Source organism: Ambystoma mexicanum, chromosome 3q (assembly GCF_040938575.1).
Source record: "Ambystoma mexicanum isolate Mex_15411 chromosome 3q, UKY_AmexF1_1, whole genome shotgun sequence".
NCBI lineage: Eukaryota > Metazoa > Chordata > Amphibia > Caudata > Ambystomatidae > Ambystoma > Ambystoma mexicanum.
In genome coordinates, this window is record NC_090926.1 from 745,371,471 (window position 1) to 745,386,282 (window position 14,812).

General features: G+C 45.3%; 1 protein-coding gene across 7 annotated transcripts in view; it reads left to right on the forward strand.

The window, feature by feature from the left end:
* Positions 1 to 14,812, forward strand: part of RNF157 (ring finger protein 157) — a 1,722,220-nt gene that overhangs the window by 1,263,808 nt on the left and 443,600 nt on the right. For all 7 annotated transcript variants that reach the window (XR_011305109.1, XM_069654703.1, XM_069654704.1 and 4 more), the window contains one exon: positions 14,619 to 14,678. Coding sequence is in view for 6 of the 7 variants with exons in the window: in XM_069654703.1 (XP_069510804.1) it covers positions 14,619 to 14,678 (60 nt within the window). In the remaining variant the exon portion in view is untranslated. The remainder of the gene's footprint in view (positions 1 to 14,618; positions 14,679 to 14,812) is intronic.

The window sequence follows — 14,812 nt, forward strand, 5'->3', positions numbered from 1 at the left end:
CCCCCTGCCCGGGCGTCCCCGCCCGACGAGATTGGATCCTTCCATGCTATGATTTCCAGGGCATCCGAGCTCTTCCAGCTCTGCGCCGAATAAAAGAAGAAGTAAGGGATCCTTTACCAACGGCGCGAGGCTAAAAGGAAGACGGTCCTCACCGTACCGCTTCTTGATGACATTTGGGATGAGGGGCTCGCCCTCCTCAAGAACCCTGCCACGGCTCCTGCGAAGAGGGACCGGTACGAGAAGTAGTACCGGGTCCCCGACGCTGCCCCCTTGTGCCTTAGGGCGCAACCTACCCCGTATTCGGTCGTTTCGGCAAGAAGAAAGCGGGGGGGCATTGGCCTCGACTTCAACTTCCCCGCCGGACGGCGAGGGTAGGAAGCTGGATGCGATGGGACGACTGGTCATCTCATCTGCAGCGATGACCATCAAGGCGGCCAACGCCCTGGCCATCGTAGTCCGCTACGACAGGGAGTTGTGGTTCAAGATCGCCCCTCTGTTGGACTTCCTTCCGGACGCCAAGAGGGCTGAGGCCCTGGAAATCTTACAGGAAGGTGAGATTGCCTCAGACCACGCCATTACGGTGGCTACGGACATCGCCGACACCGGTTTCCGTCAGTTGGGCAACAGCGTTTGCCTGAGACGACGAGGATGGCTCAAGGCGACGATTTCCGCCCGGACGTACAGACCAAGGTTTTGGACATGCCCTTCGATATGAACAACCTTTTTGGCAAGGCGGTTGATGAGTCCCTTCAGGCGATCAAGATGGACACGGTGACGGCCCGTGCACTGGGTGTGCTCTAACAGCGATGGCCATCCTTTCGGAGCTCTGGAGGCAGACAGGGTGCCTCCAAGGGAGCCGGCAGCAGCTCCTCTACGTACCGTCAAGCGACAAGATCTTCGTCGCAGGAGGCCTACAGGGGGCGCGGCAAGTCAGGTGGATCCCGCCGTCGTCGCCAAGGTGGTCAAGGAGGCAAAGTTGCCTCCAAGCAAGATTGAACCTACCGTCGGGTCGGGCCCCCGCCGAAGCACCCCGGTGGGAGGCCGGCTGACGAAGTTCGTCGGCGTGTGGGAGTCCATCTCCACTGACCGTTGGGTGCTGGCATGCCCTAGAGTTCCAGAAGAGGTGCCCCCGCATTCCTCCCGTGGCCAGGAAGGAAAATCACGTCCCTCAACTGCTGTTGGAAGTAAGGGCGATGCTCAGGAAAGGTGCCATCGAGCTCGTTCCAAAGAGGCTTCGGGGCTCCGGAGTTTACTCAAGATACTTCCTCGTAAAGAAGAAGACTGGAGGATGGCGTCCCATCCTGGACCTGCGACGACTGAACAAATACATCAAGGCACAGAAGTTCCGGATGGTCACCCTCCGGGACAGCTGGAGGAGGGCGATTTCCTGTCGTCGTTGGACTTGGAGGATGCATACTTCCACATCCCTAGTCTAAAGAGACACCGAAAGTTCCTCGGGTTCGTGGTCAAAGGGTGGCACTACCAGTTCAAGGCCCTCCCCTTCGGATTAAAATCGGCGCCCAGGGTGTTCACCAAGTGCCTAGCACCAGTGGCGGCGTGGCTGCGCCTGCAGGGGATCCACGTTTACCCCTACCTGGACGACTGGCTCATACGGGCAAGGACAAGGGAGCTCGCCGTGGAACACACTGCAAAGACCGTCCAGCAGCTCAAGGACCTGGGGTTCTCCATCAACTTTCCAAAATCCCACCTGGTCCCGCCGCAAGTCGCCCTGTTTCTGGGAGCACAGCTCGACACAGTGGCGCAACGGGCCTCACCGTCGGAGGAAAGGATAAGGACCATCCTGGGAAAGGTGCAACGTCTGCTGGCCATGGACGTGGCCAGAGTGAGGTCTATCAAGTCCCTCCTCGGAATGATGTCCTCCTGCATTTATCTGGTGCGCCACTGCAGACTTCGGATGCGGCCTTTGCAAGAATTCCTCGACGCCCACTGGATCCAGATGACGAGCAGCTTCGAGAACAGGATCCCGCTCGACGAAGCGTTCCGTCAGGCGATACGATGGTGGGGTGTCCGCTCTCATCTGACGGCGGGAATAGGTTTTCTAGCCCCGGCCCACCAGGTGACTGTGACGACGGATGCCTCCCTGGAAGGTTGGGGAGCGCACACCGGGAGTCTCCACGCGAGAGGCTTTTGGCTCCCGGAGGAGAAGACTATCCACATCAACATCTTGGAGCTCCGTGCAGTGTTCTGGGCCCTCAGGTCCTTCCTTCCGTCCGTCCCTCAAGGGCAAGTTGGTGAGGATCTTCACCGACAACACCACCACGATGTTTTACATTCGGAAGCAGGGCGGAACCAGATCCCTTGCCCTATCCAATGAAGCCCAGGATCTGTGGCATTGGGCCATCGCCCAAGGGATGTTTCTGGTACCCTTTCATCTGGCAGGGATAAAAAACACCATTGCTGACTCACTCAGCAGAGAGCTGCGCTGGTGCCACGAGTGGGAACTGCGCCAGGATCTAGTGGACCGACTCTTCCGACGATGGGGCGAACCCCAGATCGATTTCTTCGCGACGGCGGCAAACTCCAAGTGCCGGAGGTTCGCCAGCAGGTTTCCCCAACCGAGGAGCATGGGCGATGCTTTCTCGTTCCCCTGGGACGGCCTGTTCCTTTATGCGTTCCCGCCGTTGCTACTCCGGCTCTTCAACCAGCTCAAGAGGTCCCGGTGCAGGATGATCCTCGTTACACCGGCGTGGCTGAGGCAGACCTGGTTCCCGGACCTTCTGGACTTGTCAGCGTCCACACCAATCAAGCTGCCGATGGACGCGGATCTTCTCTCCAGAGAAGGAGGCGCCATTCTTCATCACGAACCAGAGTCGCTGAACTTGCAGGCCTAGCTCCTGCAGCACTAGAGTTTGGAGGATACGACATCCCGGCCGACTGTAGAGAGGTTCTTGCAGAGGCCAGGGCATCCTCAACTCTCAAGTGCTACGGACACAAATGGAAGAGGTTCTCTCTCTGGTGCCGTGCACAGAAGATTAACCCTCTGCGGATTACGGCCCCTCAAGTATGGCAGTACCTAATGTCTTTGGCCAAGGCTGGCCTATCTCAAGCTTCCATCAAGGTACATCTGGCTGCCGTCTCACGTTACACCAGAACTACAGGACGGGCGTCCTTGTGGTCTCATCGACTGGTGAAGGAATTTATGAAAGGACAGTTCCGATCATTCCCGCCGATGAAGGCCCCTGCCCCGGCGTGGGAGCTCAACGTGGTGCTGACTAGGCTCATGGGGGCCCCATTCGAGCCTATGCATTCAGTGCCGTTGAAGTTTGTCGTGGAAGACAGCATTCCTCGTGGACATCACCTCTGCATGACGAGTGGGAGAGATCCAGGCCCTGTCTTGCAAGCCTCCATACTTGACTTTTCACGACACAAGGGTGGTGCTGAGGACGCACCCCTCCTTCATGCCCAAGGTGCCGTCGGACTTCCACCTCAACGAGCCCTTGGTGTTGCCAGTTTTCTTCCCGTCGCCATCGTCGCCGGCTGAGAGGACTCTGCACTCGCTGGATGTAGCTAGAGCGCTGAAGTTCTACGTGGACCACACAAAGAGTTTACGGAAGACATCACAGCTGTTTGTGAACTTTGGACCTGTGAATCAAGGGAAGGCTCTCTCGAAGACTTCCATTTCCAGATGGCTCTCCGGCTGCATCATGCACTGTCACCAGTTGGCAAACCGACCGTTGCCAGGCCGTCCAAGGGCCCATTCGACCAGAGCAATCGCTGCTACCACGACGTTCCTGTCTGGTGTGCCCCTGCTCGACATCTGCAGGGCTGCTACGTGGAGGTCGACACACACCTTCACGAGATTCTACTGCGTCGACTGGGATTCCAGGGAGGAGTCCAGAGTCGGCTAGGCAGTGCTGCGCAACCTGTTCGCCTAAGGTGAGCCTGATGAGGAGGTAAGAGTTGCTTAATGTTGAGTTGTTGTATTGCTTGATGTTGAGCCTTTTGCCACCTCCCGTGGTTGTGCATGTGTATACTGCTATGTATTCTTATATTCATGAGCATGTGAATCCATGCCAGACCCCATGCTGGAGAAGGAACAAGTTACTTACCTGTAACTGTTGTTCTCCAGCATGGGTCTGGCATGGATTCACATGCGAACCTTCCCGCCTACCCCTATGCGGCTCTTCACTTGGTCATACTGCCACTTCACGTGCTACCAAATCTGAGGATGGCTGCCAGGGGCGGGGCTTAGGGAGAGGGCAGTCATTGGCTGGGGGCAGTATGACCCAGAGACCAGTGATTGGTTACTACTGAGAAAGACAGATCAGAAACGAAACTGATACTGATTTTTTTCTATACCGAGGATTCCCGGCCTGACGGGGAATATTCATGAGCATGTGAATCCATGCCAGACCCATGCTCGAGAACAACAGTTACAGGTAAGTAACTTGTTCCTTGCCTTCTCTCAGCAGCATTTGACACAGAAGACCACTAGAGACACAGATAATCTACATCGCTGCATGGGTATCAGCAAGATTGTTCTCAGCTGGTTCAAATCCTACCTTGCTCATCGTCACCAGTTCGTACAAATGGATTCCTCCTGATCACCAAGTCTACCCTGTGGACTCCTGCAAGGATCCATTCTCTCCCCTGTGATCTTCATTCTTTACATGGAACCACTTGGAACCCTCTTCCTTCTACACACCATCCACGCAGATGGCGGGAGGCTCTACCTAAGGATATCCTCCATCGAAGACATCCACAGGCTCAAGGCCTGCCTCCCATTGATCGTGGATGTTCACTGCTTACCTGAAGCTCCACCCCTCCAAAATAGAATTTCTAGGTCTGGCCCACAACACTGAACACCCTGGTATCCATACCTGGCTTTCTGCTATGCACATCGAGGACTTTACACTCAAGCTCACCACCTGCATAAAGTCCCTTAGGTTCAACTTCAACAGACACCTCCTCTTCAAACGGCACATACAAAGGAAGAAATATACAGCGTGTTACAAACTTTCTCTCCTGTGGAAAATCAAACCAGAAAACTGCAGATCTGCTAGCCAAGCACTCTTTGAGATGAGAACAAATTAAATTGCAAATCATTTGGGCATATATAGAAGAGAGGTTTTCGCTTAAAAAGCTTAGAATGGGTATATTGATAACAAGAAGGTGCAGATTGACTGGTGTTGACCTCTGAGGTGATGCAGGAGAAATTGAAAGCCACGCCTTTCCTTATGTCTTGCCAATTTGTATCATTAAGAAAGAAAATAGTAGTTAGTCCCCTTAGGAAAAAGTAAGTGTTTAAGGCAATGTAAGCCTGCACTGTTGTAGACATTGTTAGGTGTGATGGATCCAGTGAAAGCATCACTAAAACCCTGATATGGGTCTCCTCATGTGGCATGGGGAAGGCAGCTGCTACCTGATCCTGACCTTGCGGTGGGTATTATGAGGAAGGATCACACGGGAGGAGACTCATATCAGGAGGAGTTAAGTGGTAACCCCTTTGAATCATGATTCCGTTATTCTCCCTGGAACACTGATAGCATATTGTAAAGTAGAGCCAGACAATGTAAATGCTATACACAAAACATCTCCAAGCTCTGGTTACCCTGTGGACTTCAAGATCCATAATGCATGTGGTACAGGAAGAGGAACTTAGTGTTAATGATGATTAAAGGTGCTACAGAAAGACGGTGTGGTCTAGTTGTTTGAAGTTAAGGCACCTGAGGGGGACATTTCAATCTGAAAATGAGCCACAGCTGTGGGAAGGAGTAGCAGAGGCAGAAGTAGTCGGGAGAGAGGCCAAAGCGGTTGGAGCTGAAGCTGGAGTGCGAGCTCCAGCAGAAGCTGATGCAAGATAACAAGGTGTGCGGTTTTGCAGAGTACACGCAGCAGGAAGCAGAGTCGTGGTCTGCAGTGGGGAGAGAAGCCCAGCTTTGTGGGAGACGTGTTCTCGACCCGACTTGAGTCGCTCATCGGTGCTGGAGGACACAGAGACCCAACGGAGGCGGCGGAGCTCCAAAGAAGGGCTATGCAGGTGGTGGCAGGTACAGGAGAGCTGTCAATGGGATTGCTGATCCGTAGAAGGTCTGCCCCATCAGCAAGGAATGACGCAGAGATGCCGAAAGAAAGCAGTGAGTTGACCTGCCGGGAAAGGTAACCCTGGGGCACTCCAAACAGAACATTCACTATTACCAGATCATTTTGTATACCAAGCAAGCAGAATTAAAAGGCAAACAGGGTGCAATACCCCTTTCATGAAATGTCAACTGGGGGAAATCTGTAACTCACATTGGCAACAGCCAAGAGACTAGAACAAGGAGACAGAAGGGCAACACAGGTGCAATTCTCCTTTCTCCCTTTACTCTTGGTAGCCGAAGTAATTTCCTGTCGCATTCGAAGTGGGCTTTACAAGTGGCTGTTGGGCTGTCGTTGGGCTGCTGACTGCTGATTGAGGACTTTGAAGGAAAATCCTGCGTGGACCGAGCCGCCTGCACGAGGAATCACAGGCGTGCCGTAACGTGGTTATCGTTACTATCCTCTTGAACAAGTAATTAAGGAACTGGACTCTATCTGCTCTTTGTTTACTATTTCCAAGAACCGCGGCTTTGCCGCGGCGCACTGTGGTTTCACATAGTAATATTACTTACTCGAGTCCTCCCCCTCTCTTTTCCTCTCTCCTTACAGTCTCCAAGGCTGTCGAAGCCGATACCATATCACCTCCTTTGATTCAGGCACCGGAAACGTCACATGATGTAAGATCTGGCTCAAAGGTGTCTGACATGGGTGGGTTGCAGGATAACTCCCCTCTGTTAATTCAAACACAATTACAAAGATTCTTTGAAAAAATGGACAAGAAACTTACCACCATGGCTGTCCAGGTTTCCAATGAATCAAAGGGCATAGCAGAGAAGGAGGCTTTTAGCACAAAGAATATAGAGAGGTGTGCTCAAGACAAAAATGACGATGGCAACTCTTTGCCAACTTTGGAGAAAGATGTTCATTTCATGAAAGGGGCCCAAGAGGCACCCCTCTCAAAACCACCAGAAAACGAAAAAAATAATGAGATAGAAAAGCTGGCAAATGCAGTTCCCCCAAAAGATATTCCCTTGGAAATGAAATCTGTACTAGGTTGGTGGGCTGATAAAGCAGTGCTTGACAATCCTAGTTTAAATCGTGGTGCAGTAATGAAGATTTTTTGCCAAATCCCGGCCCTTCGTAATTTGGTATCAAATGAAATCGACTGGATAAAATTACCATCTTCATGTAATTACCGAATGATCTGTAAGTTTAAATCACCCATAATTGCCTCCCTGATTCGGACCCACTATGGGGACTTGGAGTTTCTGGGTTACAAGTTATTTGACTTCCATTCAATGGATGATGCAATCAAGTTCATCGAATTTCAAGAAATAGAAAGCCAGCAAAATATAAAAAGTGAATATAATGACAATCAAATCACAAAGTTGCAGGCAAAGGTAAACTCACAAGCAGAGTCTGTGGAACAAATCATAAAAAGTTTAGCATGGCTAGAACCTCTGATGAAATCAATCCTCAAAGAGACCCTGGGAGATGAAAAATCATAGAACAACTCTTTTCTAGTAAAATCATGGAATTGTTGTGGATTCAAAAACTTAAAGTCGTGGTTTAGTATGTTAGATTGTGAGAATCGCCCAGCAATCATTATCCTACAAGAAACCATGGCTACTATGGATATTCCTATGGAGGGTTTTGCAAGCTTTTTTAGTCATGCTCAAAAGGGCCAACTTGGACGACCAAAGGGTGGCCTTGCCATTTATGTCTCCTTGGTATATAACGTGGAAATAAGGCAGCTATATTCCTCTGAGGAGATGCTAGCAATTATCTTAATGTCAAGGAGTAGCCAGAATGCTCCATTGTTGATAATAGGTTTATACTGGAACTCTAATGGAGCATATATTGATGGTATTATTGAAAGACTGAATGTTATATTGTTAGAGGTGGTGGATGAAATGCCCAACATCGAAATTATTGTGGGTGGGGATTTTAATTCCACTCTCATACAAAAATATCTGGAAGAAGAAGGTCCAAACTATCAGTATGTAAATTTGTCGTGTGAGAGGGGCCAGCTGTGGGCAGACTTTTTTGAAGAATGGGATATGCAAGTTATTCCTTTTGCAAGTTACGGGTCAAAAGTGACTTGGAGTAGGGGAGTATATAATTCCTCCATTGATTACATTGTTACCTCAAAAACCCTAGCCAGGACGGCTTCGCCCTGTATAATAGAAAAATCTGCCCTGAGTGACCACTCAATTTTGGCATGTACTGTGAGTTGTAACCTTGGCACTTATCCTATGTATAAACCATTGGTGTTACCTGAATCCGACAGACGGATGCTATCAATAAGATGGAATTTGAAAACATGTAGGTTATTGAACAGTCTAGTTAGTCGTGACATATTAAAATATAATCCTAAGCAGTTGTCAATGGTAGAGTGTAGATCATTAGACCTCATGAACGAGAATATGATTCATTATCACCTCATTCCGATAGTTAGTGGAAACAAGCAAGACACATCTATAGACCTAGTTGGAGGTTTTAACTTGGAGATAGCGAAAAGAAAGAGAGAAAAATGCTGAAATTAGAACACTGGCAAGGGACTACACCCATCCCTTTGACCAAGTAATGCATAACAAAAAATCAATCCTGATCAAATATAAACATGACATCAGAATTATTAAATTCAATGCCTATCTGAGAAAACATCAAAATATGATTAACCTTATGATAGGTAGGAAAACACGTGAAATCTGGGCTATACTAAGAGATCCTATCGAAAGAAGCCAGGCAGAAAAATGCTCCACAGTGAGTGGCGACCTATGGACTGAATTTAACAGTAACAAATATGTATTACCTGATAAGTTCAGGTCACTTAAGTACGTGGTAAAGGTAGCACTATTACCCGACAGTTGTCCATGGGACGTGGAAACAATTGAGTCAGCGATTATGAGCCTAAAGTTTTCAAAAGCAGCGGGCCTGGATGGAATTCCTCCATGTTTGTTGAAGGATGACCCAAAATTTTGGGCAGCTCACCTAATGCGCAGCTTTGATACTATCTTTAAAACAAAAAAACTACCAGTTTCCTGGACATCTGCTCTAATTATTCCCTTACACAAAAAAGGAGGAACAGCTGATCCAAAAAATTTTAGACCAATTGCCTTGATAGATATTCCTGCAAAAATTTTCGCTGGTTTAATCCTTAGACAACTGAATGCATCCATATTGTCTTTACGAATCCTCTCACGCTTTCAAACAGGCTTTAGAAAACGTATGGGAACACAATTGAATGCAACTATTCTTGCGCACCTATTAAAGAGCTCAAGAGAAGACCTAAATGGTCCATTATACATGGCATTTGTGGACCTGTCCTCAGCATTTGACTGCGTGATTAGAGAAATACTGTGGGCAAAGATGCACAAATGGCAGATCCCATTGCATATAATAACAATGATAGCCATGCTCCATACTAACACCAGTTATAGCGTAAGAATTGATGGTACGGGTCGGCTGACTGAGCCAATAAATACATTCATTGGGGTGAAACAAGGGTGTAACCTTGCGGCAGCTCTTTTTAATTTGTATTTAGCAGATATAGACAAGTTGTGGGTACACTCGAATAGCTTTGCTGCAAAACTGGGAGATTTATGCATAAATTGGTTGGCATTTGCCGACAATATCATCCTATTAGATCGTACGCCATTTGGACTACAAAACAAAATACATCTGTTCTATGGCTACTGTGAAAAACACAACTTGGCAGTTAACCCTGGAAAATCGAATATGATGATTTTCTCTAACAAAAGGAAAACAACTTCATTTAAATGGTTAATTAATGGAAACATGATTCCTCGATCACTAGGGTTGATTTATTTGGGATATAATCTAACGAATTCTGATTCGGTGAAAAAATGGCAAATGGCAATATCAATCAAAGCATTGCCACTCATAGCACAAATGAAGATCATTCATCGCAAGCTCTGTAGATTTTCTCTTATCCTACTAATAGAGTTTTACTTGCTTAAAGTAGAGGCAATCATACTATATGGATTAGATTTATGCACCCTAGCGATTGGGCATATTTTAAACTCCTTACAGGGAATGATTTGGAAAAAGGTATTACATCTGCCCCTCTCGATGCCAAATTCCATAATAATTCATGAACATCTTTGGCGTCAAAAATGACATGTCGTAGGTTAACAAACTTTGCTAAAATTCTCCAACCGATGGCAAACTCGCTATATGAAGACTTGGCAGTTATGATTAAGAGGGGCAAATCTGATTCATTACAGAAGTCTTATAAGGAGATACAAGAAGTACTAGATTTGATTGCGCAAAGTACAACAGACCTGGCTACCTTGCCTCAAATAGTAAAAAAAAAACTATATATTTATGATTGGGCGAATACATCTGATTTAATTGGACAATATAAAATGTATGAAGAATACTCAAAATTTAGGCATAACCAAAAACCAACACTATTATATATTAGGCAGGTACCCAGTAATCTGATAAGAGCAACGTACATGCGATGCAAATTTAATCTACTGTTAACTAAAGACCACATGAAATTTTGGAAACTCAACAAAACTGAGCGGCATAACATGAATTGTAGATTTTGTGTGATTGGTGTAAATGAATCCTTGAAACATCTGTTATTATACTATACTTATTTTGAGGAAGACAGACAAAAATACCTGGGCAAATTCCTATTTGGTACCACGGGAATCACCCTAGAAACGCTATGGGTAGAATGCATGTGGGGAAATAGGATTTCACTTATACTCGCACTGGTTAAAGTTCTACAAATTACTGAAAACAAACTCGATCTGGTTGAGAATTGTAGTAAAGACTAGAAAAAGATGTGAAATTTGTAAACTTAATATCTAAGTGAAACCGAGTGTATTGACAGCTTTTCCCGATACTGCTTGGATTTGAAGCATTTGGATTTTGACTTTTAAATGTTGTTTTATTAAGTTGGTTGAAATATTTTATATTTTAAGAATAACTATGTAACACATTGAAGAAATATGTGTCTTCTATGTATTTTGAAATCTGAATTTTATGCTCGAAGATAAATTGTATGTTGTAAAGATGTATCATCAAAAACAACAATAAAAAAATAAATATAAAAATAATAATAATTTCCTGTCTTTTTAGCAAGTTTAGATTTATCACTTGCATTTGATGCGGTCAATTGTGGAACCCTTTGGAAGAAATTGGCTAATTGTTGCATTCCGAATAAGTTATTAAATATTTTGATATATTTACACTTTGAAGGTAAGGTTAAATCTAATGGGGACACTTTGCGAACCATTTCTACATATAGAGGGCTCAGACAAGGATGCATTCTGGCACCCTACTTTTTTAATTTGTATTTAGCAGATTTAGGTAAGGTGTTGCTGAATGCTTCCTTTGTTGCCCCTAAAATTAATGGAACTTCCCTGTTTTGGATGTGTTATGCAGACAATGCAGTCCTCTTTGACTGCCCTTGTGTAGGATTGCAACAATTGCTCACAGCCTTTGAGACATACACTAGGGCAAATGATCTGGTTCTAAATTCATAGAAAACTAAAGTGTTAAAATGTACAGCGAATAGGCATAAAGAAACGTTTTGCTGTTGGCTTATGGGCAACAAAGTAGAGGCAGTTAGTGATGAAATATTTAGTACTGAGAAAACCTATTCACAGCCCAGCAAAGTTGCACTAATTTAGTATGTGAAGGTTTGGTTTGGCTTTTACTTCCAATGATGAAGCATTTTGGCAAATTTTCGCCATTACCCTTCTCAAAATGTTATGTTGGGAAAATTATTCCTTCAATCATCTGTGGCTTGGAGATTCACCGACATCTATCCAAATGTGACTTTATGGCGATGAGCTTGAAAAAATCAACGCATATGGTTGCAATTAGGTATGATTTGGGAATAGTGTCTATGAACAAGAGAGTTCTGCGGAAAAGGCTTTTGGTTTGTAAAATGTTGGATCCTCCAGTCGATTCCCATTATGACATTTTTAAAACTGTGCAAAACGTGTGACAAACATGGGAAAATATAAGAGATTCCCAGACATTGTGAATAATTATTGAAAACTACTGGAGGTTGAACCGTATCTCACTAGATTTCCCAATTTGAAGTTTGGTAGTGCAATTTTGCACTTCCAAATGAATGTGCTTCCCACAAGGAAGGATGAAGTTCTCTGGGGGAGGAGGGAACATGAGTTCGACGTGTCGCCATTGTGGCAATGAAATAGAAATGTTAAGCATCTAGTGCTACATTGTGAAATGCTACATTGCCATCACAAAATGTGTTTCAACCGATTCATGAAAGATTTGGAACTATCCCCTTATGAATTTTGATGGAATGGGTTAATGATGTCTACCTCGATTGCACTTAGAAATGCACTTGATCAATTTTAATGAGAGCAAACCTAATCTAAATTGTATTTGATTTTTATTGGATTTTATATGTTATGATAGATTATAAAGATTATATTGTGACTTTAGTTTATTTTCTTATATAGCGCACCTAACCCAAGGGTAACTGGGCGCTTATACTTGGAGAAGTTACAGACATCAAAATATAGAAACCGACAGGTGGGTGAGAGGTCAGATACAGTTCTCCTTATTACTGACATAGTTACTGGAGGTGTGTTACAGATCACCTTAAAGGCAGCGTCTAAGAGGCAGAAGCAAGAAGCAAGGGTGAATTAATATTAGTTACATTTATACATTGTTATTGGTTATATTTATACATATATTAAGATAGATTTGGGACATTAGCAAAATTGTTTGCAACCCGACAGAAGAACCGCACCCTCAGGGAGTATATGGTTATCAGGAAGGGGATTAGACATGCTTAGAAATCGTTTGGACCGAAGAGCCAGGCTTTAGTTTTGGCTCTAAAAGACCAGAAAGCATGCTCTGCTCTGTCAGGAGGGAGGGCGTTCCATCGTTTGGCGGCTAGTACTGGGAAGCGGGCTCCTCCTGCTGTTTTTAGGTTGAATTTGGGGATTGTAAGCTGGTTCAGGTAGTTAGATCTGGTGGGTCTGTTGGTCTGGTGTCTTGTGTATTTAGCTGTCAGGTACTGTCAGGGAGCTGTATTGTCTATGCACTTATGATTGGTGACCAGTGTGCGGAGGGTAATTCTGTCCCGGATGGGTAGCCATTGAGCTTCTCTTCTGAGGGAGGAGATGTGGCTTGTGCATGGAATATTGAGTGCTGATCTGAGGGCATTATTTTACAGCACTCGGATTTTGTTTAAGTTCCGTGCAGAGATCCCAATGAAAAGTGTGTTGCAATGGTCGAGCTTTGAGAGAATGAGAGCGCTTGCTAGTGTGATGCAGCTGGAGGTGCACAGGTAGGGCTTACACGCGTTGATCAGTTTGTTAGTATAGGCTGTGGTGGAGGCTAAGGAGTTGACATGTCTAAGTGTCAGCGTGGAATCAAGTTAAATACCCAGCGGTTTGACTTTCCTCGAGACTTTAATGATTTTCCCGTCAATGTTAAAACTTTGTATTGCAGAAAAGTTTTGAAACGTGATAAACCGGAGTTGGCATACTATGAAATTAATTTTGTATGCTTAAGATAAAATGTTTGTGTAAGGTTTTAAATTGAAAACTATGCACACAATAAAAAATAAATGTACTCATTAATGGAGGATGCTTTGAGAAATGGCCTCCTAATGATTGTGCTGCCGCAAACTTTCATATGGAATCATGGTAGGATTATTGTATATTGAGTCATATCTTTTGTTATATTTAAATCACCATTTGAAATGAATTGTAGAGTTGGGCGTTATTTAATGTGAACGAATTAGGTAAGCGAATCGGATTTCCAATGAGTTTGTAGGATGATTATTTTATATGCCTTTGTTTTTACTTAATATTATTTACATTTGAATTCTTTTATGTTATTAAATGTTGTATACTCTGATGGATTGTTAGTCCGAATAAAGGGTGAGCTGGTTGAACAAAAGCTTCTAACAACTGTGAAGCTCTCAAAGGGACACCACTACCATAAGGGTGTAGGGTCACTCAGACGGTGCAATGCCTATTCATGTCCTTAATGAGGCTTTAGATGAGGACTTATTAGAGAAATGTTACGTAAGCCTCTTGGGGAAAATCTAAAAATAATTGGGGCTCTTGGATGAAACTTTGATTTCCACGGCTTGCCGGTGCTCATTTTAATAGCCAGGTACTTTGGGGATGGGGAGGGTGGCGGGACAAAACATACACAGGGCATACATAGGGCTCATTTGAATGAGCTTACCCTGCTGCTGGCGCAGCTCCCAGTCTGTGTGGCAAAAATAAATGAAGGACTGTTTGTAGAAGTCATATGAATTACTTGTACTTATTTGCTTACTATTTCCACTTGTTCTACAGGGTGCACTGCATATCTGCTTTCAGAATCCCTTTTCAATCCATCTAATGCCACTCATTGTGTTTGCACTAGATGAGGTTAACTGAGTAAGCCATGCATGGCAGTATATCAGCTACAGCTTTTTGACAGACTCTAGCAGCTTGTTGTTGGTTGTCTGTGAAGCAGCTAAGCCACCATGTGCATCGAGGTCGATGTAAAATGGTCCTGCATTTTATTTGATCTTTTGTTTTCTTTGTTTTCAGCTGACGCCGGTGGAACTTCCAGATCGAAATTTTATTCCAGCAGAAGAACTGGATGCAGAGGTATGTTCTTCAAATGTGTAAACTGGGGTGGTCTGAAGTGTTTTATTGATAGTACTTGGTAGTAAACCTCGCAGCGTACCACTCTCACTCTCACACTCACACACACACTCACACACACACCCCCCCCACCGCTT